Below are 23,211 nucleotides of genomic sequence, written 5' to 3'. Positions count from 1 at the left end.
CTCCACCATCCTGATCCATACACACTTCCTCTACAGACAGACAGGCCACAGACAGACAGACAGGTCATACACAGACAACCTGAAAACATAATGCCTCCGGCCACTGGGTGAAAAGTAATGAAGCCTAGATGCAGGTATGAAGAGAACTCTGGACCTCAGGATGTTCTGTACGAATGAACTACACTTGTGTGCCTCAGGTGTGTGTGTGTGTGTGTGTCACCTGTGCAGGTTGTTAGCAGGATCTGAACCAGGTGAGTCACTGTGACCAGGTGAAGAAGGTGGAGATGAGCTGAGTCAATGCTCGCACTTGATTGGTCTGGACTGTGAACTGAGCTGTAAGCTAACACACTGTAAACCTGCAGAGACAGTTTAAACTGGTTCAAAATGGAATCTGGTTTCATCAGATTCAATCAGATTAAAATGGATTAAAATGGGTTTAAAACTGGATTTAACTGGATTAAGTGTAAAGTGTTAAAACTCACCAGCAGGTGAAACATGTCGATGTCGAGGATACAAGGAGAGTTTTCTACCTGAGAGTCTGGAACCAGAACTGAAACACACACACAGACACACACTCATTACACACTACTGACAAACTAATACAACTGTAAACCCCTCTGTGATAGGAAGTGTGTGTTGTTGTGTTGTTACCTGTGAACAGTCTGATGAAGTGTGTTTGAACTGTTTTCAGTGGAGCTGTTGTCCAACAGGCTGAACTGAACCTGGTGAGGGCGCTCAGACAGTCGTCCTCACACACACACACACACACACACACACACACACACACACACACAGGTAAATAATTTGACTGATCTGAGATCAATTTATGTGTAAAGTAATCAGATTACTATCTGTGTCAATCCTCTCTCTCTAACTGGTCTCAACAAACTGAGTGTTACCTGTCGGCAAGGTAGACTCCCAAACAACGGCTTCTCTTCGTCCACCAGGAGGCGCTCTGTAAAGAAAAACACTGTCAGCTGAACTCTGACCCCTCAGGTGTGTGTGTGCATATACCTGACGCCTCTGTGGTGTGTGTGTGTGTGTGTGTGTGTGCGTATACCTGACGCCTCAGGGGTGTGTGTGTGTGTGTGTGTGTGTGTGCGTATACCTGACGCCTCAGGGGTGTGTGTGTGTGTGTGTGTGTGCGCGCGTATACCTGACGCCTCAGGGGTGTGTGTGTGTGTGTGTGCGCGCGCGCGCGCGCGTATACCTGATGCCTCAGGTGTGTGTGTGTGTGTGTGTGTGTATACCTGACGCCTCAGGTGTGTGTATACCTATACTCTGGATGGTGTAGGCGCAGGTAGACCAGCTCAGCACCGGGACTCGGGGGTCCTGCTCGTTGGGGTTCAGCTTCAGTCCCACTTTGTAGGTGGACGTGCTGAAGGTGGTGATCATCTCACGGACGCTGCTGGAGAAGCGGTTCCTGAGGGACAAAGTGATGACATCATCACCTGCTGACATCATCCAGGTGTGTATTTTTCTACCATTGATCAAAGAGTGACATCATAATTGTAGTATGAGTAACAAAAGTAACTAGTAACTAAAAGTTTCTCATACATGTTCTTGTATGAGTAGAACCAGATCAGTGAAAATATATGTTCCTTCACGCTGAGAACAGTACTTTAGTAAAAGTACTTAGTTACTGTGTAACTGTAATCCTGACGGAGACGTTTGGTTCAAACAAGACAAACATTTAAAGTTGAACACAATAAATATCATTAAGTTTAATTGATCAAAGATTAAACAGCTGATGACTCACTGACAGAGTGTGACAGACTCCGCCCCCTCTGCTGCATCTGAAACACACACACACACACACACACAGAGATTTAGTCAAGTAGTGTGACTCCGCCTTTTAGATGATTGACAGGTGACTGACCTTCAGACTGCTTCCTGTGGGCGGAGTGTAGTACTGCTATGTGCTGATTGGTTGTGTTAAGCCACACCTCCAGAGAGGGATGATTGTCACTGGAGAGAGAGACAGACAGAGATCAGATAATTACAAATAAACTGACCACATCTGTGGTCATTTAATATGATCAGGTGTGTGTGTACCTGTGTTCAGGTGTGTGTGTGTGGGGCAGCAGTGGGATCACAGTGTTGCTCAGACATTCACAGAGAGGACACAGAAATTCTCCATTTTCTACGTCGTAGCTGGTGTGACCTCGAAGACGCTGCTGACGTCTCTGCTCCTTCACCTGCACGGCCTCAAAGTACCTGCACACACACACACACACACACACACACACACACACACACACACACACACACACACACACACACACACACACACAGTTTGTTCAGCTCTCTCTCTCTCTGTGTCCTCAGATCAACTACATGAAACACTGATCATACATTAAACATATAAAAAGATTTATATTGTGTCATTTTGTTTGTTGTATAGCACTTACCCGTTACTTGTATTTAAAAGTGCTATACAAATTAAGTTATTATAATTGATAAATAATCAGTTTATAGTTAGGCTGGCTGGAAAAAATTGAAACCACCATAATTTTCTGACCACACCTGTGTATGATAACACAGGTGTGACAGTGACATACCTCTGCCAGCAGGTGGCATGCATGATGTGTCCACAGCTGGCTGTGTGAATCCCCAGTGACAGGTCAGGGTGCATGAACAGGGGGTCATGTCGCTCTGGAAACATCATCAATCAGTTAACCATGAACTCTGACTGGCTGCTTTCCTGATGATGTCACTGTGAGGCTCACCTGGGTCGGGCAGGATGCGGCGGCGGTTTTTGGACAGAACAGTTGACCTCTGGATGAATGCAGCGAGCACCATGGCTCTGCCGTGACCTCTGACCTCCTGCTCCTCCTGACACAGGATACAGGTGACCAGCTGACGGGGCTCTGCGCCACCCACCCTCCTGGGACCAACACACACCTGAGAAACACAAGTGTGCTCCAAACTGGGGGCACTCGGAGGGGAGGGGGGACATTTGAATGTTCTGTTTCCTGTCAGATAAACTTCGAACAGCAACAGATTTTCACACCTGTATATACAGATGTATACTAGGGCTTCACGATATTAAGAAAACCTGTGATATGCGCTATCCTTGTTGAATATTGCAATGACGATGACTTGCGATAAATAAAAATTAACAGTCCCTGGCTACGGACCCAGAGATCACAGACAGCTCCACAGCCGAGTTTTTATTGGCTCTGTCAGTCATTTACATCCTCTCCGTGTCTTTGTCCATGGCCGACAAATCAAACCAAACACAGCGGCGCCATCTCCTCCAGCTACAAATTTATTTTCTAAGTTTACTGAGTTTACACGTATCCGATCACTGTTTGTGTGTGTGTTAGATTTAGATAGAGGGAGAGGGAGAGGGAGAGAGAGAGAGAGAGACACAGACACTCCATCTAAATATATTGACAAGCAAAGTGTGAATGAGTGGTGCATGAAACACCATTGGCGCAGTTTTTGCCGTCTTTAATAGCGCACGTTGATATTGCAATGATGATAGATTTTCGATATATCGTGCAGCCCTAATGTATACAAATATATATAGTAAATACATATACTATGTTTACATGTGTATATACAGGCATACACATTTATATAAAGGTATACACAGGTATATAGAAATGTGAACAGGTATATACCGATGTATACAAGTATAACACAATATGTACACAGCTATTTGAGAGAAGAGGAATCGCACACACTCTCCTGTACTTGCAAAAACATTTCATTAAGTGTACAACGTTTTTGTCGTGTGGACCTTCATCAGGTAAACAGTGAGACAAACACACAGGCTACACCTCCATGAAAGTGGCCAATCAGAGAGAAGAAACTATCAGGCTCTCAGACTGTGGGTCTGCTTCTTCTCTCTGATTGGCCACTTCATGCTTGTCTCACTGTTTACCTGATGAAGTACAGGACAGTGTGTGCGATTCCTCTTCTCTCACCTGCATGTGCTTTTTCTCCTACATACCTGTCCACAATATTATTTGAAGGTGTTCATTGGCCTTTTCAGTGTTGTTTTACACAGGTATTTCAAAGTGTATACAGGTACATACAGGTGTACACAGGTCCGGGTCTACCTGCTGTCGGCAGCACTGACAGTAGACGCTTCCAGCTCCTCCAGACTTTGTTGGAAAAGTTCTTTGTTCTCGTTGATAAAGTGTTTCTGCATCTCGGACATCTGAGCCATGATCTTCTCTCTGCGGAGACGAGCCATCTCTGCCTTCCTCTTCCTCTCTGCCTTGTCTCTGTCTCTCAGCGTCTGCGGACACAACAGGTGTGTTCACCTGCTGCTGCAGCTCAGTGAAATTCAGGTGTTCTGGTACTTTACCTCCTCCGCGCCATGTCCATGACATGTGCTGACTGTGGATGTGGACGCTGTTCGTTCTCTCATTGTTTTAATGTTCGACACCGTCTGGACACAAAAACAGGAACAACACGTGAATGTCTTTAAGGCCGAGACCTTGGGCCTCATTTATAACCGTTGTGTACACATCTTTCAGATGCCATTTCCAGACGGCACTTCTCGCGCAAACATTGGGATCTATAAAAACAAACTTGACGGGAGAATGTTTGCATTTGAATGCAAACTTCAAGCCATGCGTACGAACTTTAGGAGACAGCAAAGTGGCGATGCAGATGTGAGGAGGTGAATTGAATCTTTTTTTGCCTACGCCCTTTTTTGTATATTTGGACTCTGGACCTGGGGCCTCATTTATAAAATAAATTAAACGATTGAAATTAAAAGTGTATGCGTGCACAGAAGCAGAAAATGGCATACGCAAAAAAAGACTCAGATTTATAAAACTGTGCACAAGCACACCTGAATGTTCCCTTTAGAAATCACACTCCTGGAGATGTGCTGGAGATGTGCCTCTGCCTCATGCCCCGCCCTCTACACGCCCACATTCAACCATAAATGGTCAATGCAAATCACCTAATGAATATTAAATTATCTACATAGAAAGGTGAATATTTTACAGTATCAATCACACACAGACCTGTCAGCTAATAAACCAGAGTGGTGTGGTGACAACTAGTGTTTGTACAGGGATGGTTCTGTCGGGTCGGTCTGTGTAATAATGTGATACTGTGATAATGTGACACTGTGATAATGTGATACTGTGATAATGTGACACTGTGATAATGTGATACTGTAATACTGTGATAATGTGACACTGTGATAATGTGATACTGTAATACTGTGATAATGTGATACTGTAATAATGTGACACTGTAATAATGTGACAATGTAATAATGTGACAATGTAATAATGTAATACTGTGATAATGTGACACTGTGATAATGTGATACTGTAATACTGTGATAATGTGACACTGTGATAATGTGACTGTAATAATGTAATACTGTGATAATGTGAACTGTGACACTGTGATAATGTGACACTGTAATAATGTAATACTGTGATAATGTGATACTGTGATAATGTGATACTGTAATAATGTAATACTGTGATAATGTGACACTGTGATAATGTGACACTGTGATAATGTGATACTGTAATAATGTAATACTGTAATAATGTAATACTGTGATAATGTGACACTGTAATAATGTAATACTGTGATAATGTGATACTGTGATAATGTGATACTGTGATAATGTGATACTGTGATACTGTGATACTGTGACACTGTGATAATGTAATACTGTGATAATGTGATACTGTGATAATGTGACACTGTGATAATGTAATACTGTGATAATGTGATACTGTGATAATGTACACTGTGATAATTTAATACTGTGATAATGTGATACTGTGATAATGTGATACTGTAATAATGTAATACTGTGATAATGTGATACTGTGATAATGTGACACTGTGATAATGTGATACTGTGATAATGTGATACTGTGATAATGTGACACTGTGATAATGTAATACTGTGATAATGTGATACTGTGATAATGTGACACTGTGATACTGTAATACTGTGATAATGTGATACTGTGATAATGTGATACTGTGATAATGTGACACTGTGATACTGTAATACTGTGATAATGTGATACTGTGATAATGTAATACTGTGATAATGTGATACTGTGATAATGTAATACTGTGATAATGTGATACTGTGATAATGTGACACTGTGATACTGTAATACTGTGATAATGTGATACTGTGATAATGTGACACTGTGATAATGTAATACTGTGATAATGTGATACTGTGATAATGTGACACTGTGATAATGTAATACTGTGATAATGTGATACTGTGATAATGTGACACTGTGATAATGTAATACTGTGATAATGTGATACTGTGATAATGTGACACTGTGATACTGTAATACTGTGATAATGTGACACTGTAATAATGTGACACTGTAATAATGTGACACTGTAATAATGTAATACTGTGATAATGTGATACTGTGATAATGTGACACTGTGATATGACTGTGATACTGTGATAATGTGATACTGTAATACTGTGACAATGGACTGTAATAATGTGACACTGTGATAATGTGATACTGTGATACTGTGATAATGTGACAATGTGACACTAATAATGTGACACTGTAATAATGTGACACTGTAATAATGTAATACTGTGATAATGTAATACTGTGATAATGTGGCACTGTGATACTGTGATAATGTGATACTGTGATACTGTGATAATGTGACACTGTGATAATGTGATAATGTGATACTGTAATAATGTGACAATGTAATAATGTGTGATAATGTAATACTGTGATAATGTGGCACTGTGATACTGTGATAATGTGACACTGTAATAATGTGACAATGTGATACTGTAATGTAATGTAATAATGTGACAATGTGATAATGTGATACTGTGATAATGTGATACTGTGATAATGTGACACTGTGATAATGTGATAATGTGATACTGTAATAATGTGACAATGTAATAATGTGACAATGTAATACTGTGATAATGTGACACTGTGATACTGTGATAATGTGATACTGTAATAATGTGACTGTGATAATGTGATAATGTGATACTGTAATAATGTGACACTGTGATAATGTGACACTGTGATAATGTGACACTGTAATAATGTGACACTGTAATAATGTGATACTGTGATACTGTGATAATGTGATAATGTGATAATGTGATACTGTGATACTGTGATAATGTACACTATAATGTGACACTGTAATAATGTGACACTGTAATAATGTGACACTGTAATAATGTGACAGTGTGATAATGTGACACTGATAATGTGATACTGTAATAATGTGATACTGTGATACTGTAATAATGTGATACTGTGATAATGTGATACTGTGATACTGTGATAATGTGATACTGTAATAATGTGACACTGTAATAATGTGACACTGATAATGTGATACTGTAATAATGTGATACTGTAATAATGTGATACTGTGATAATGTGATACTGTAATAATGTGATACTGTAATAATGTGATACTGTAATACAGTGATAATGTGATACTGTAATAATGTGATACTGTGATACTGTAATACTGTGATACTGTGATATTATAATACTGTGATACTATAATAATGTGACACTGTAATGTGACACTGTAATAATGTGATACTGTAATATTATAATACTGTGATACTATAATATTGTGATACTGTAATACTCTGATAATGTAATACTGTGATATTATAATACTGCGATACTGTAATACTCTGTAATAATGTGATACTATAATAATGTAATACTGCGGTACTGTAATACTCTGTAATAATGTGATACTGTGATATTATAATAATGTAATACTGCGATACTGTAATAATGTGATACTGTGCTACTGGACTCAGTTCAACACAAAGATCACAGATCTATAGAGTCGATATGATGAGTCATCTTCATGGGACAGGAAACCATCACAGTCACTAAACACTTGTTTCCTCCTCATCCTTCTATCACATTCTCCTCCATCAGGGTCAGTGCTTCCATCACTTCCACTTATCGATCAGTCTGGTGATCAGGTTATCGATCAGGTTATCGATCAGTCTGGTGATCAGGTTATCGATCAGTCTGGTATCAGTTATCGATCAGTCTGGTGATCAGGTTATCGATCAGGTTATCGATCAGTCTGGTGATCAGGTTATCGATCAGTCTGGTGATCAGGTTATCGATCAGTCTGGTGATGAGGTTATCGATCAGTCTGGTGATCAGGTTATCGATCAGTCTGGTGATGAGGTTATCGATCAGTCTGGTGATCAGGTTATCGATCAGTCTGGTGATGAGGTTATCGATCAGTCTGGTGATCGGTTATCGATCAGTCTGGTGATCAGGTTATCGATCAGTTTATATCAGTCTGGTGATCAGGTTATCGATCAGTCTGGTGATCAGGTTATCGATCAGTCTGGTGATGAGGTTATCGATCAGTCTGGTGATCAGGTTATCGATCAGTCTGGTGATGAGGTTATCGATCAGTCTGGTGATGAGGTTATCGATCAGTCTGGTGATGAGGTTATCGATCAGTCTGGTGATCAGGTTATCGATCAGTCTGGTGATCAGGTTATCGATCAGTCTGGTGATGAGGTTATCGATCAGTCTGGTGATCAGGTTATCGATCAGTCTGGTGATCAGGTTATCGATCAGTCTGGTGATGAGGTTATCGATCAGTCTGGTGATGAGGTTATCGATCAGTCTGGTGATCAGGTTATCGATCAGTCTGGTGATCAGGTTATCGATCAGTCTGGTGATCAGGTTATCGATCAGTCTGGTGATCAGGTTATCGATCAGTCTGGTGATGAGGTTATCGATCAGTCTGGTGATCAGGTTATCGATCAGTCTGGTGATCAGGTTATCGATCAGTTTATCAATCAGTCTGGTGATCAGGTTATCGATCAGTCTGGTGATCAGGTTATCGATCAGTCTGGTGATCAGGTTATCGATCAGTCTGGTGATGAGGTTATCGATCAGTCTGGTGATCAGGTTATCGATCAGTCTGGTGATCAGGTTATCGATCAGTCTGGTGATCAGGTTATCGATCAGTCTGGTGATCAGGTTATCGATCAGTCTGGTGATCAGGTTATTGATCTCATTGAACTGAACATTTAGGAAGATGTTTACCTTGACGATCCAGGTGATGATGTCTTTGTGAACCTCAAGGTGAGGAGCGTTCTGAAGAGTCTCCAACAAGGCCAGGACACTTCCTGTCGGACTAGGAGCTTCACCTGGACCTACATTCACAGACACACATAGAAGTAGTGTGTGTAACTTTGGCATTCAATTGTGTAATGTGTTGATGTGTGTTGTTGGATTGTTGTGTAGTTGTGTACTGACGTGAGATCTTGCAGGTGTAGTTGAAGGTGACATCATCATCTCCTTTGTTTTCTAGCTGCTGCTGCTCCTCCAGTAGAGCCATGGCCACCAGGTGGAGCACCTGTACACACACGCATTATTTAGTTAATACAGTAATCTAAACATCATGCACCCCCCACACACACTCTCTTTCTCTTACCCTCTGTAGCATTGACTCGGTCCAGCTCCCCCCACTTGGCTCCACAGCCCATTGCAGCACAGCGCCCTCTACAGCCAACAAGACGTCACACTGCAGGACGTTAACGAGACTCGCAAAGAGAGGACAGAGAGGGGGGGGCGGAGGGGGAGGCAGGGCTGCACAACACACACACACACACACACAGAGACAGACACACAGTGTAGTATTGATGTGACATGTTGATGACTGATAATTCACATTCTTCATTAGTGGACGTGATGATGTCACAATGGATCAGTGACATCATCAGGTGTGTTTACCTGTGTCCTCTCCATTCTGTCTCCTCAGTTTCCTCTGAGCCTCCTCAGCCTGGAACACACATCACACATGGTTACCACGGCAACACACAGATCAATGACTCATAGATCAATACAGTGATCAGTTGTGTACCTTGGACTGATCAGCTCTGCTGTAGTGATGAAAGTAAAGGTTGAACTTTTTGTTCCACTCAGGACAAAGTTCATACAAACCACGACCTGTTACACCTGGTTTCCTGTAGAGGGCAGTACAGACACACACTGTCAGTACAGACACACAATACACACACTGTCAGTACAGACACACTGTCAGTGCAGACACTAGAGGTGTGCACCTTCACTAGCCTCACGCTTCCATTAGTCAACCATTCAATGCACAACGAGGCATCTCGATGTATTTCAATGTATCACATCACGTTTTTCTATATTACTGCACGTGGCTGCCTCTTCATCAGTTAATAAAATCAGTCAGATATGAACTCCCTTTTTATTTAGAAAGTGCTCTAAAAGGTATTATAGACTGTTACTGTTATTACAAGTGTGCCATAATTTACAAAATAAGGTTTTCAATTCATGAATCAGACTACAACAGTGAGTCTGACAGGGGTCAGTGCTCTCCACACTGATTTCATTCATTCAGTTTAGACTTGTGTGCTGCACCTAAAGCTTAAAAGGACAAACTCTGATTATAGCCTTTAATGTATTAAGGTGGCACCACCTGCCCCCCCCCCCCTTAGCAGCACCACTGCACTGACTCTCATTACTCCGCTGGTCAACAAGTGATTCTGCTCCTCTGACGTTTTCTAATCATCACACTTAGAACTGATCTTTATAAAAAACTGATGAATTCATATTTATGTTCCTGGATAAACAGGAAGTCGCTTCTTCTGCAACAATGAAGTTAAAACCTGATGTGCTGACTATGCACGTCACGTTACGTCTGGTGTTGTGTAGCAGGTTTAAACATGTGTCTCATAAACTCTAGAGCAAATCAAACAAACACAAAGTAAACGCCAGTCCTGTACATGTCCTGATAACTTGTGATTAGTGATGGTGTTTATTGTTAAAGTGTAAATTGAGCGCAGGTCAGAGGAGGAAACAGACTCTGACAGATACTCTGACACAGACCGGACCTTTAATGAGCGTCTGTTCTGATCCTGAAGCAGCGCTGGATATAATATTCAGCAGCCGGACAAAGCTAAAACAATGAACGTAACGGAAAACATCAATTGATTATTTTTAAAGGGGACATAGCATGCCCATTTTACCACAAGTTGATATGGTTCCTTGGGGTCTTAACGAAATGTCTGTAACATACTTTGGTCAAAATACCACAAGGATCATATAAAACAGCTTTTTACCCTGTATAAAACAGCCCTCCACAGAGCGACCTGTTTTGAGTGCCTGTTCCTTTAAATGCTAATGAGCCAGCTCCCCCCTCCCCCATGATTTTAAACGATATAAATTACATATTTTATATGATATAAATTATCAAATATGCATCCCATACTTTGTATTCCCCTTGTTGTCCTGGAGTTTTAATTTTCCCAATCACATAATTAAATGTCCCCCTCTGCCCCCCCACTACAAGCACACAAGCAGACAGACAGAGAGAGAAAGAGAGGTGGGGGGGCTATGAAGACCATCATTTACCCCCGAACCCCGACATTCAACGGGTACAACAACAAGCGGAGAAAGCAGAATCGCGGGCTGACCTTATATGTACAGTCTATGGGGCTGACCAGCGGAGAAATGCTCGTCCCGTGTGAACAGCCAGGCGGCTGCGTGCTGGAGAACGGCGGCGGCGCTGCTCGCAGCGGCGCTTCCGCGTCCGGTGTACCCCGGCGTAACTACTGTAACCCGGCGGAACTACTGTAACCCGGCGGAACTACTGTAACCCGGCATACAGTAGAGCTGAACACTGCGGAAGTCTTCCACACAGCTGGCAGTGTGGAAGACCGCTGCGAGGCAGCGCAGCGCCGTTCTCCAGCGCGCAGCCGCCTGGCTGTTCACACGGGACGAGCATTTCTCCGCTGGTCAGCCCCATAGACTGTATATATAAGGTCAGCCCGCGATTCTGCTTTCTCCGCTTGTTGTTGTACCCGTTGAATGTCGGGGTTCGGGGGTTACAGTAGCGCTGAACACTGCGGAAGTCCTCCACACTGCCGGCTGTGTGGCGCTGACACAAATTCCAGCTCACGCACGGGAGAGCGAGCGGTCGCTCCCGAGCAGCTGCTGCAGCCTCCCGGTCCCAACGATCCAGACAAATGCCACATGTGAGTGAATCGCGGGCTGACCAGCGGAGAAATGCTCGTCCCGTGTGAACAGCCCGGCTGCGTGCTTGGGAACGGCGCGAGTGTTTTTTCCCCAGAGTTTTTGGGTTGGTAGACATGAGCCAGATACCCACATTAACCTGTAGAAGCACTAACAAAGTGGAATTTGCATGCTATGTCCCCTTTAAGTCTCTGCATTGATGCAGAGTTGTCCACATCTGCAACCCGATGCATTTAAGAATAGCGAAATTCAACACCTCTAGCAGACACACACTGTCAGTGCAGACACACAATAGACACACACTGTCAGTACAGACACACAACACACACTGTGAAAAGAACTAACTTGAAAGAAGCGACGCTGTCGATGACTCTCTCCAGACCTGTCTCCTTATTACCCTGTAACACAGAGAGGTGGACAGACAGATACAGAGTGGTACAGACAGACAGGTAGACAGGCACATACAGGTAGACAGACAGGTAGACAGGTGTCTCACGTTCTCAGGTAGAGCCTTCACCAGCTCACTGTGAGACATCGGTCTGATCGACAGCTGGTGGATGATTTCTCTTCTGACCTCATCGAGGGGTTCCACTTGTCCCACACCTGCCACGTAGCGCTCACCTGTACCACAGTCAGAGACACACCTGATCATCACCTGTACCACAGCCAGAGACACACCTGATCATCACCTGTACCACAGCCAGAGACACACCTGATCATCACCTGTACCACAGTCAGAGACACACCTGATCATCACCTGTACCACAGTCAGAGACACACCTGAACATCATCTGTACCACAGTCACTCACACCCTGGGTCAGATCATATCATCAAACACACCTGATCATCACCTGTACCACAGTCAGTCACACACCTGAACATCATCTGTACCACAGTCAGTCACACACCTGAACATCATCTGTACCACAGCCAGAGACACACCTGATCATCATCTGTACAGCAGACACTGTCATCACTGTACCACAGCCAGAGACACACCTGATCATCACCTGTACCACAGCCAGAGACACACCTGATCATCACCTGTACCACAGTCAGTCACACACCTGAACATCATCTGTACCACAGTCAGTCACACACCTGATCATCACCTGTACCACAGCCAGAGACACACCTGAACATCATCTGTACCACAGTCAGTCACACACCTGATCATCACCTGTACCACAGCCAGAGACACACCTGAACATCATCTGTACCACAGTCAGAGACACACCTGAACATCATCTGTACCACAGTCAGTCACACACCTGATCATCATCTGTACCACAGCCAGAGACACACCTGATCATCATCTGTACCACAGTCAGAGACACACCTGAACATCATCTGTACACAGTCAGAGACACACCTGATCATCATCTGTACCACAGTCAGAGACACACCTGAACATCATCTGTACCACAGCCAGAGACACACCTGATCACCTGTACCACAGAGCCCACAACACACCTGATCATCACCTGTACCACAGCCAGAGACACACCTGATCATCACCTGTACCACAGTCAGAGACACACCTGAACATCATCTGTACCACAGTCAGAGACACACCTGATCATCACCTGTACCACAGCCAGAGACACACCTGATCATCACCTGTACCACAGTCAGTCACACATGATCACCTGTACCACAGTCAGTCACACACCTGATCATCACCTGTACCACAGTCAGTCACACACCTGATCATCACCTGTACCACAGTCAGGAACACGATCAGTCAGAGACACACCTGATCATCACCTGTACCACAGTCAGTCACACACCTGATCATCACCTGTACCACAGTCAGTCACACACCTGATCATCACCTGTACCACAGTCAGAGACACACCTGATCCCTAGAGCACCTGACATCACCTGTACCACAGTCAGTCACACACCTGATCCTCACCTGTACCACAGTCAGAGACACACCTGATCATCACCTGTACCACAGTCAGTCACACACCTGATCATCACCTGTACCACAGTCAGTCACACACCTGATCATCACCTGTACCAGTCAGTCACACACCTGATCATCATCTGTACCACAGTCAGAGACACACCTGAACATCACCTGTACCAGTCAGAGACACACCTGATCCTCACCTGTACCAGTCAGAGACACACCTGATCCTCACCTGTACCACAGTCAGAGACACACCTGATCATCACCTGTACCAGTCAGTCACACACCTGATCATCACCTGTACCACAGTCAGTCACACACCTGATCATCACCTGTACCACAGTCAGTCACACACCTGATCATCACCTGTACCACAGCCAGAGACACACCTGATCATCACCTGTACCACAGCCAGAGACACACCTGATCATCACCTGTACCACAGCCAGAGACACACCTGAACATCACCTGTACCAGCTAGAGACACACCTGATCATCACCTGTACCACAGCCAGAGACACACCTGATCATCACCTGTACCACAGTCAGTCACACACCTGATCATCACCTGTACCACAGTCAGTCACACACCTGATCATCATCTGTACCACAGCCAGAGACACACCTGATCATCACCTGTACCACAGAGACACACCTGATCATCACCTGTACCACAGCCAGAGACACACCTGATCATCACCTGTACCACAGCCAGAGACACACCTGATCATCACCTGTACCACAGTCAGAGACACACCTGATCATCACCTGTACCACAGTCAGTCACACACCTGATCATCACCTGTACCACAGTCAGACACACACCTGATCATCACCTGTACCACAGTCAGTCACACACCTGATCATCACCTGTACACAGTCAGAGACACCTGATCATCGTCCACAGTCAACACTGAACATCACCTGTACCACAGTCAGTCACACACCTGATCATCACCTGTACCACAGTCAGAGACACACCTGATCATCACCTGTACCACAGCCAGAGACACCCTGATCCTCACCTGTACCACAGTCAGAGACACACCTGATCCTCACCTGTACCACAGTCAGTCACACACCTGATCATCACCTGTACCACAGTCAGTCACACACCTGATCATCACCTGTACCACAGTCAGTCACACACCTGATCATCACCTGTACCAGTCAGAGACACACCTGATCATCACCTGTACCACAGTCAGTCACACACCTGATCATCACCTGTACCACAGTCAGAGACACACCTGATCATCATCTGTACCAGTCAGTCACACACCTGATCATCACCTGTACCACAGCCAGAGACACACCTGATCATCACCTGTACCACAGTCAGTCACACACCTGATCATCACCTGTACCACAGTCAGTCACACACCTGATCATCACCTGTACCACAGTCAGAGACACACCTGATCATCACCTGTACCACAGCCAGAGACACACCTGATCATCACCTGTACCACAGTCAGTCACACACCTGATCATCATCTGTACCACAGTCAGAGACACACCTGATCATCATCTGTACCACAGTCAGAGACACACCTGATCATCACCTGTACCACAGTCAGAGACACCCTGATCATCACCTGTACCACAGTCAGTCACACACCTGATCATCACCTGTACCAGTCAGAGACACACCTGATCATCACCTGTACCAGTCAGAGACACACCTGATCATCACCTGTACCACAGTCAGTGACACACCTGATCATCACCTGTACCACAGTCAGAGACACACCTGATCATCACCTGTACCACAGTCAGAGACACACCTGATCATCACCTGTACCACAGTCAGAGACACACCTGATCATCACCTGTACCACAGTCAGAGACACACCTGATCATCACCTGTACCACAGTCAGAGACACACCTGATCATCACCTGTACCACAGTCAGTCACACACCTGATCATCACCTGTACCACAGTCAGTCACACACCTGATCATCACCTGTACCACAGCCAGAGACACACCTGATCATCACCTGTACCACAGTCAGAGACACACCTGATCATCACCTGTACCACAGTCAGTCACACACCTGATCATCATCTGTACCACAGTCAGTCACACACCTGATCATCACCTGTACCACAGTCAGTCACACACCTGATCATCATCTGTACCACAGTCAGAGACACACCTGATCATCACCTGTACCACAGTCAGAGACACACCTGAACATCACCTGTACCACAGTCAGTCACACACCTGAACATCATCTGTACCACAGTCAGAGACACACCTGATCATCACCTGTACCACAGTCAGTCACACACCTGATCATCACCTGTACCACAGTCAGTCACACACCTGATCATCACCTGTACCACAGTCAGTCACACACCTGATCATCACCTGTACCACAGTCAGTCACACACCTGATCATCACCTGTACCACAGTCAGAGACACACCTGATCATCACCTGTACCACAGCCAGAGACACACCTGATCATCACCTGTACCACAGTCAGTGACACACCTGATCATCACCTGTACCACAGTCAGAGACACACCTGATCATCATCTGTACCAGTCAGAGACACACCTGATCATCACCTGTACCACAGTCAGAGACACACCTGATCATCACCTGTACCACAGTCAGTCACACACCTGATCATCACCTGTACCAGCCAGAGACACACCTGATCATCACCTGTACCACAGCCAGAGACACACCTGATCATCACCTGTACCACAGTCAGTCACACACCTGATCATCACCTGTACCACAGTCAGTCACACACCTGATCATCTGTACCACACGTCACACCTGATCATCACCTGTACCACAGTCAGAGACACACCTGATCATCACCTGTACCACAGCCAGAGACACACCTGATCATCACCTGTACCACAGTCAGACACACCTGATCATCACCTGTACCACAGTCAGTCACACACCTGATCATCACCCAAACCTATCCCACAGCCAGAGATACACCTGATCATCACCTGTACCACAGTCAGTCACACACCTGATCATCACCTGTACCACAGCCAGAGACACACCTGATCATCACCTGTACCACAGTCAGAGACACACCTGATCATCACCTGTACCACAGCCAGAGACACACCTGATCATCACCTGTACCACAGTCAGTCACACACCTGATCATCACCTGTACCACAGTCAGTCACACCCTGCTGTCAAGCAGTCACACCTGATCACTACCACAGTCAGAGACACCTGATCATCATCTGTACCAGTCAGAGACACTGCATCATCTGTACAGTCAGAGCACACTGATCATCATCTGTACAGTCAGAGACACACCTGATCATCACCTGTACCACAGTCAGAGACACACCTGATCATCACCTGTACCACAGTCAGAGACACACCTGATCATCACTGAACATCACCTGTACCACAGTCAGTCCACACCTGATCATCACCTGTACCACAGCCAGAGACACACCTGATCATCACCTGTACCACAGTCAGAGACACACCTGATCATCACCTGTACCAGTCAGAGACACACCTGATCATCACCTGTACCACAGTCAGTCACACACCTGATCATCACCTGTACCACAGTCAGAGACACACCTGATCATCACCTGTACCACAGTCAGTCACACACCTGATCATCACCTGTACCACAGTCAGACACACACCTGATCATCACCTGTACCACAGTCAGTCACACACCTGATCATCACCTGTACCACAGTCAGTCACACACCTGATCATCACCTGTACCACAGTCAGAGACACACCTGATCATCACCTGTACCACAGTCAGTCACACACCTGATCATCACCTGTACCACAGTCAGTCACACACCTGATCATCACCTGTACCACAGTCAGTCACACACCTGATCATCACCTGTACCACAGTCAGAGACACACCTGATCATCACCTGTACCACAGTCAGAGACACACCTGATCATCACCTGTACCACAGTCAGTCACACACCTGAACACGTAACCTGAACAGACGACTCACCGACGACCATGATGATGAGATGAAGCATCTCCTCAATCAGAGTGTTGTTCTGCTGGACCACGTCCTGTGAAATAGACAGAGCTCATTCAACACTCGACTGACGCTACTGAAACTTATGAATTAGTCAGTACTGACCTTGTTGGCCTCTCTGTATCACTACCTGATGTCTGCTGGTGTCAGTACTGACCTTGTTGGCCTCTCTGTATCACTACCTGATGTCTGCTGGTGTCAGTACTGACCTTGTTGGCCTTTCTGTATCACTACCTGATGTCTGCTGGTGTCAGTACTGACCTTGTTGGCCTTTCTGTATCACTACCTGATGTCTGCTGGTGTCAGTAGTGTCAGTACTGACCTTGTTGGCCTCTCTGTATCTCTTCCTGACGTCTGTGGAGCTGAAAATGTGAAACAGTTCAAATCGACTCAGAACGATCATCAGGAAGTGGTTTGGATCCATCATCGACGCCCCCGTCTGGAGAAACAAATAAAAACACTATCAGTGATGTCAGAAATTGTCAGAAATTGTCAATGGTTGTCAGTAGTGGTCAGTTAAAGCAATCAATCAATCACATTTTATTTGTCTCATAGATATTAACAAGGATCAACTTCCTCTGTTCTTAACTCAACTAGAGTCAAATAGAAACTTAGTGATCAGTGAATAAAGCTCAGTCCCATGTGAGGATCCTCTCCCAGGACACAAGTCCCACAGATGCTGATGGAACTGAACACATCAACACAACAACAGGATTCACTACATGAGAAGAACCAGTTTGTAACTTCATGTTTAAAGTGTTTCTACAGAATGTCTGATGGAGATGAAGGGAGCAGCAATGACAAAGGAAATGTAGTTGTCAGTCTTTTGAGTTGTTGTCAGTTGTGTGTGTCTGTACCTGCAGCATGATGATGTCCTTGTCGAACATCTCCACTCTACACTTGACGTTGTGATAATAATAAATCTGAAAAACAAACACACATTGTTGTTGTCATGGTAACAGTGTGTGATGCCCATGAATACAGGAAGTGTTTTGATTGAGAGCTTCAGTCTAACATGGTGTCGTCATGGTAACGTGCAGCAGACTGTTGTTCATGAGTCATTCAGTGAAGATAAAGAAACAGTGACACCTGCAGGTCAGTACCAGTCACATTTATCAACATGATAACTGACTTTACATTAACACATTTATTTTATTTTGTAACATGTGACTTGACGTCAGAGAAGTCGATCATGTGACATGACGCCAAATGACTTACAATTAGTGCATTCAACATCTATGAGGAGCCATTTAGGGGTTCTGTTTCTTGCCCAAGGACACTTCGGCAAGCAGGTGGGGAAGACTGAGGATCATACCACCAAATCTCTGGTTGGAGGACGACCACTCGACCCCTCAGCCACACGACAGTTTTTAAAATTGAAGCAGCAGGGTTAGCTAACCCTAACCCTCCATGAGTTCAGAGAAGGCGTGTTCACACCATGTGATCAATCACAAACAGCTGTGTGGTTCAGGTGTGGACTCACCTGGTTGATCAGGGAGAAGCCGTTCCTCCTCCACATCCCAGCATGCACCTGGGCACAGAGCACCAGGCAGCGGAGGGGGAGTTCAATTAGGAGGGGGGGGCTGAGTTCACCCTGAGGACACACACACACACAAACATAAATAATAATAATAATATAAAGTCCAGTGGGTTTCATAGTGTGTTACTGACCAATGGGAGCTGTTCAGGGACTCGAGAGGCGACTTCTGTTCTACTGAGGAGAACATGGAGACCTGAGGGGTCAGAGGTCAGAGGTCATTGGTGACATCACACTAGGTCTGTGTGTCTGCATCTGTGTGTGTGTGTGTGTGTGTGTGTGTGTGTGTGTGTGTGTGTGTGTGCCAGCAGCCTGCACACAGGCAGGTGTATGGACACCTTGTCTTGAGACACCTGGTACCTGAACGTCTCCACACTGTGTCCACAAAGACTTAAGCTGATTGGCTGTTCACCGTCAGGAAGACTGTTGTGACACTGACTGAGAGCACTCACACACTTCCTGTACGCCTCGACCAGCACGTGCTCCTGACACACAAACACACACACAAACGTTTAACATCCATCTTGTTCTAAAAACAGCCTCATTCACAATTGACTTAGTTTCATTGTGTTGTTGTAATGTTATATACATTTTTGTATGTGTTGCATATGCTGTTGTTTGTATTGTTATGTTGTATATGTTGAGTTGTTGTATATGTTGTGTTGTTGCATGTGTTGTGTAGACGTACATCACTGCAGCACCACTCTTGTATCATTGTGATGACGTGAGTCAGTTTCATCTGAAGTGTAAACGCTGCCTCCCACTCAGGCTCCATCTCAATGTGTTGACCAACCTGTCTCACCACTGGGTCCATACCCTGTGAGACAGACAGGTTCAGAGATGAGAGATGAGAGAGAGATGAGAGAGAGAGAGAGAGAGAGAGAGAGAGAGAGAGAGAGAGAAGAGAGAGAGAGAGGAGAGAGAGAGAGAGAGAGAGAGAGAGAGAGAGAGAGAGAGAGAGAGAGAGAGAGAGGTTCAGAGATCAGAGAGAGAGAGAGAGATGAGAGAGAGAGAGAGAGAGAGAGAGAGAGAGAGAGGAGAGAGAGAGAGAGAGAGAGGTTCAGAGATCAGAGAGAGAGAGAGAGAGAGAGAGAGAGAGAGAGAGAGAGACAGAGATCAGAGAGAGAGAGAGAGAGAGAGGTTCAAGATGAGAGAGAGAGAGAGAGAGAGAGAGAGGTTCAGAGATCAGAGAGAGAGAGAGAGAGAGAGAGAGAGAGGTTCAGAGATGAGAGAGAGAGAGAGAGAGAGAGAGAGAGAGAGGTTCAGAGATCAGAGAGAGAGAGAGAGAGAGAGGTTCAGAGATCAGAGAGAGAGAGAGAGAGAGGTTCAGAGAAGAGAGAGAGAGAGAGAGAGAGAGGTTCAGAGATCAGAGAGAGAGAGAGAGAGAGAGAGGTTCAGAGAGAGAGAGAGAGAGAGAGAGAGAGAGGTTCAAAGATCAGAGAGAGAGAGAGAGAGGTTCAAAGATCAGAGAGAGAGAGAGAGAGAGAGGTTAAGATCAGAGAGAGAGAGAGAGAGAGAGGTTCAGATCAGAGACAGAGAGAGAGAGAGAGGTAGAGATGAGAGATGAGAGAGAGAGAGAAGAGGTTCAGAGATGAGAGAGAGAGAGAGAGAGGTTCAAAGATCAGAGAGAGAGAGAGAGGTTCAGAGATCAGAGATAGAGAGAGAGAGATCAGAGAGAGAGAGAGAGAGGTTCAGAGAGAGAGAGAGAGAGAGAGGTTCAGAGAGAGAGAGAGAGAGAGAGAGAGAGAGAGAGACAGAGAGAGAGAGAGAGAGAGAGGTTCAGAGAGAGAGAGAGAGAGAGAGAGAGAGAGAGAGACAGAGAGAGAGAGAGACAGAGAGAGAGAGAGAGAGAGAGAGGTTCAGAGAGAGAGAGAGAGAGAGAGAGAGAGACAGAGAGAGGTTCAGAGAGAGAGAGAGAGAGACAGAGAGAGAGAGAGAGAGAGAGAGAGACAGAGAGAAGAGAGAGAGAGAGAGGTCCAGAGATCAGAGAGAGAGAGAGAGACAGAGAGAGAGAGAGAGAGAGAGGAGACAGAGAGAGAGAGAGAGAGAGAGAGAGAGAGAGAGAGACAGAGAGAGAGAGAGAGAGAGAGAGACAGAGAGAGAGAGAGAGAGAGAGAGAGAGAGAGAGAGAGAGACAGAGAGAGAGAGAGAGAGACAGAGAGAGAGAGAGAGAGAGAGAGAGAGACAGAGAGAGAGAGAGAGAGAGAGAGAGAGAGAGAGAGAGAGACAGAGAGAGAGAGAGAGAGAGAGAGAGAGAGAGAGAGAGAGAGAGAGAGAGAGAGAGACAGAGAGAGAGAGAGAGAGAGAGAGAGACAGAGAGAGAGAGAGAGAGAGAGAGAGAGAGAGAGAGAGAGAGAGAGACAGAGAGAGAGAGAGAGAGACAGAGAGAGAGAGAGAGAGAGAGAGAGAGAGAGAGAGACAGAGAGAGAGAGAGAGAGACAGAGAGAGAGAGAGAGAGACAGAGAGAGAGAGAGAGAGAGAGAGAGAGAGAGAGAGAGAGAGAGAGAGAGAAGAGAGAGAGAGAGAGAGAGAGAGAGAGAGAAGAGGAGAGAGAGAGAAGAGAAGAGAGAGAGAGAGAGAGAGAGAGAGAGAGAGAGAGAGAGAGAGAGAGACAGAGAGAGAGACAGAGAGAGAGAGAGAGAGAGAGAGAGAGACAGACAGGTGGCTGTGCCTGTCTCACTCTCACCTGCATACACTTGAGCAGATCCAGAAAAGAATCGAAACCTTCGAGAAACTTCTGTCGGAGCTGAGGGGACCAATCAGAGGGAGGCGTGATCAACACGTACCTGAAAACACACACAGAGACACACACATAGATAAACAACACAGATACACAATGACACAACAACATAGACATCAGACAGAAAACAGGATATAGTGATCAACTGTTTATATGAATCATTAAACTTGGGTCAGAATCGTTCCTATACAAGTGCTGTTTAAGTAATTTGGTTATAGTGATCTGATAATCCCCTTACACTGATCATTTTCTGTCTTTTCATGCTAGTTGTTAGCATCTCTGTCAGTAATTTACTGCTCCTCTCTGTTTTTCTATCATTCATCACTGAACCATCTCCTCCAGCTACATACATTCACTACGTTTACTGATTCTGGTGTTTTTACCCAGAGTTTACACATGTGTCTGATCACATGGGTGTGTGTGTGTGAGTGAGTGAGTGTATAACCGCTGAATAACTGGTGAACATCTGGTTCTTACTTGAGGTCACCTATGAGGCTCTGGACTCGTCCGAACTTGAACGCCTGCTGAGCTGTGTAACGGTCGAACTGGAAACGTCCCTGAAGATCTCTGTGACGCAGGTGATCAACAAACGTCCTGACGATGGTCGTCATCAAGTTCTGCTCCATCATCAACATCCGAGCCTGCAACACACACACACGCGCACACACGCGCGCACACACAGACAGACAGACACACAGACACACACACACACACACACACACACGGGGGCGCTCAGAGGATTCTACATCATAATAATTATAACTGTAGCAGTGGATGTTTACCAGCAGGGGGCGCTCTGATGTACCCACCATTGTGGGGACGGTGAACAGTTGGACTGACAGTGACGTCACCGACACAACTCGCTCATGATCGTCCTCCATGAAATCTGTCTGCAGCCGTCTGTAGTTCTACAGGGTCAGAGGTCAAGTGAGGGTCAGATCCGCTGTGTACTGATCAGCTGGGTA

The 23,211-nt window shown here is 45.2% G+C and overlaps 1 protein-coding gene across 3 annotated transcripts in view; it reads right to left on the bottom strand.

Annotated features, from left to right (window-relative positions):
* The window catches only part of ubr2 (ubiquitin protein ligase E3 component n-recognin 2), a 32,819-nt gene that overhangs the window by 4,372 nt on the left and 5,236 nt on the right, over positions 1-23,211 (bottom strand). For 2 of the 3 annotated variants that reach the window (XM_047342340.1, XM_047342338.1), the window contains exons 11-40: positions 23,056-23,154; positions 22,724-22,887; positions 22,193-22,292; positions 20,195-20,323; positions 19,811-19,991; positions 19,641-19,705; positions 19,453-19,563; positions 18,827-18,892; positions 18,292-18,408; positions 17,940-18,003; positions 12,529-12,653; positions 12,378-12,430; positions 9,892-9,994; positions 9,762-9,810; positions 9,463-9,617; positions 9,285-9,384; positions 9,072-9,181; positions 4,322-4,405; positions 4,071-4,252; positions 2,730-2,938; positions 2,562-2,655; positions 2,056-2,217; positions 1,880-1,968; positions 1,760-1,796; positions 1,275-1,423; positions 900-955; positions 652-748; positions 483-550; positions 221-356; positions 1-30 (exon numbers count right to left, since the gene is read on the bottom strand). The exon at positions 1-30 is cut by the window's left edge and continues 61 nt beyond it. In XM_047342340.1, coding sequence (XP_047198296.1) covers positions 1-30; positions 221-356; positions 483-550; positions 652-748; positions 900-955; positions 1,275-1,423; positions 1,760-1,796; positions 1,880-1,968; positions 2,056-2,217; positions 2,562-2,655; positions 2,730-2,938; positions 4,071-4,252; positions 4,322-4,405; positions 9,072-9,181; positions 9,285-9,384; positions 9,463-9,617; positions 9,762-9,810; positions 9,892-9,994; positions 12,378-12,430; positions 12,529-12,653; positions 17,940-18,003; positions 18,292-18,408; positions 18,827-18,892; positions 19,453-19,563; positions 19,641-19,705; positions 19,811-19,991; positions 20,195-20,323; positions 22,193-22,292; positions 22,724-22,887; positions 23,056-23,154 — 3,184 coding nt within the window. The remainder of the gene's footprint in view (positions 31-220; positions 357-482; positions 551-651; positions 749-899; positions 956-1,274; positions 1,424-1,759; positions 1,797-1,879; positions 1,969-2,055; positions 2,218-2,561; positions 2,656-2,729; positions 2,939-4,070; positions 4,253-4,321; positions 4,406-9,071; positions 9,182-9,284; positions 9,385-9,462; positions 9,618-9,761; positions 9,811-9,891; positions 9,995-12,377; positions 12,431-12,528; positions 12,654-17,939; positions 18,004-18,291; positions 18,409-18,826; positions 18,893-19,452; positions 19,564-19,640; positions 19,706-19,810; positions 19,992-20,194; positions 20,324-22,192; positions 22,293-22,723; positions 22,888-23,055; positions 23,155-23,211) is intronic. The other variant, XM_047342339.1, reaches the window with a different exon arrangement.

The sequence above is a fragment of the Hippoglossus stenolepis genome, chromosome 12 (genome assembly GCF_022539355.2).
Source record: "Hippoglossus stenolepis isolate QCI-W04-F060 chromosome 12, HSTE1.2, whole genome shotgun sequence".
NCBI classification, from domain to species: Eukaryota; Metazoa; Chordata; class Actinopteri; order Pleuronectiformes; family Pleuronectidae; genus Hippoglossus; species Hippoglossus stenolepis.
This window is presented reverse-complemented; position numbering and strand designations above follow the sequence as displayed.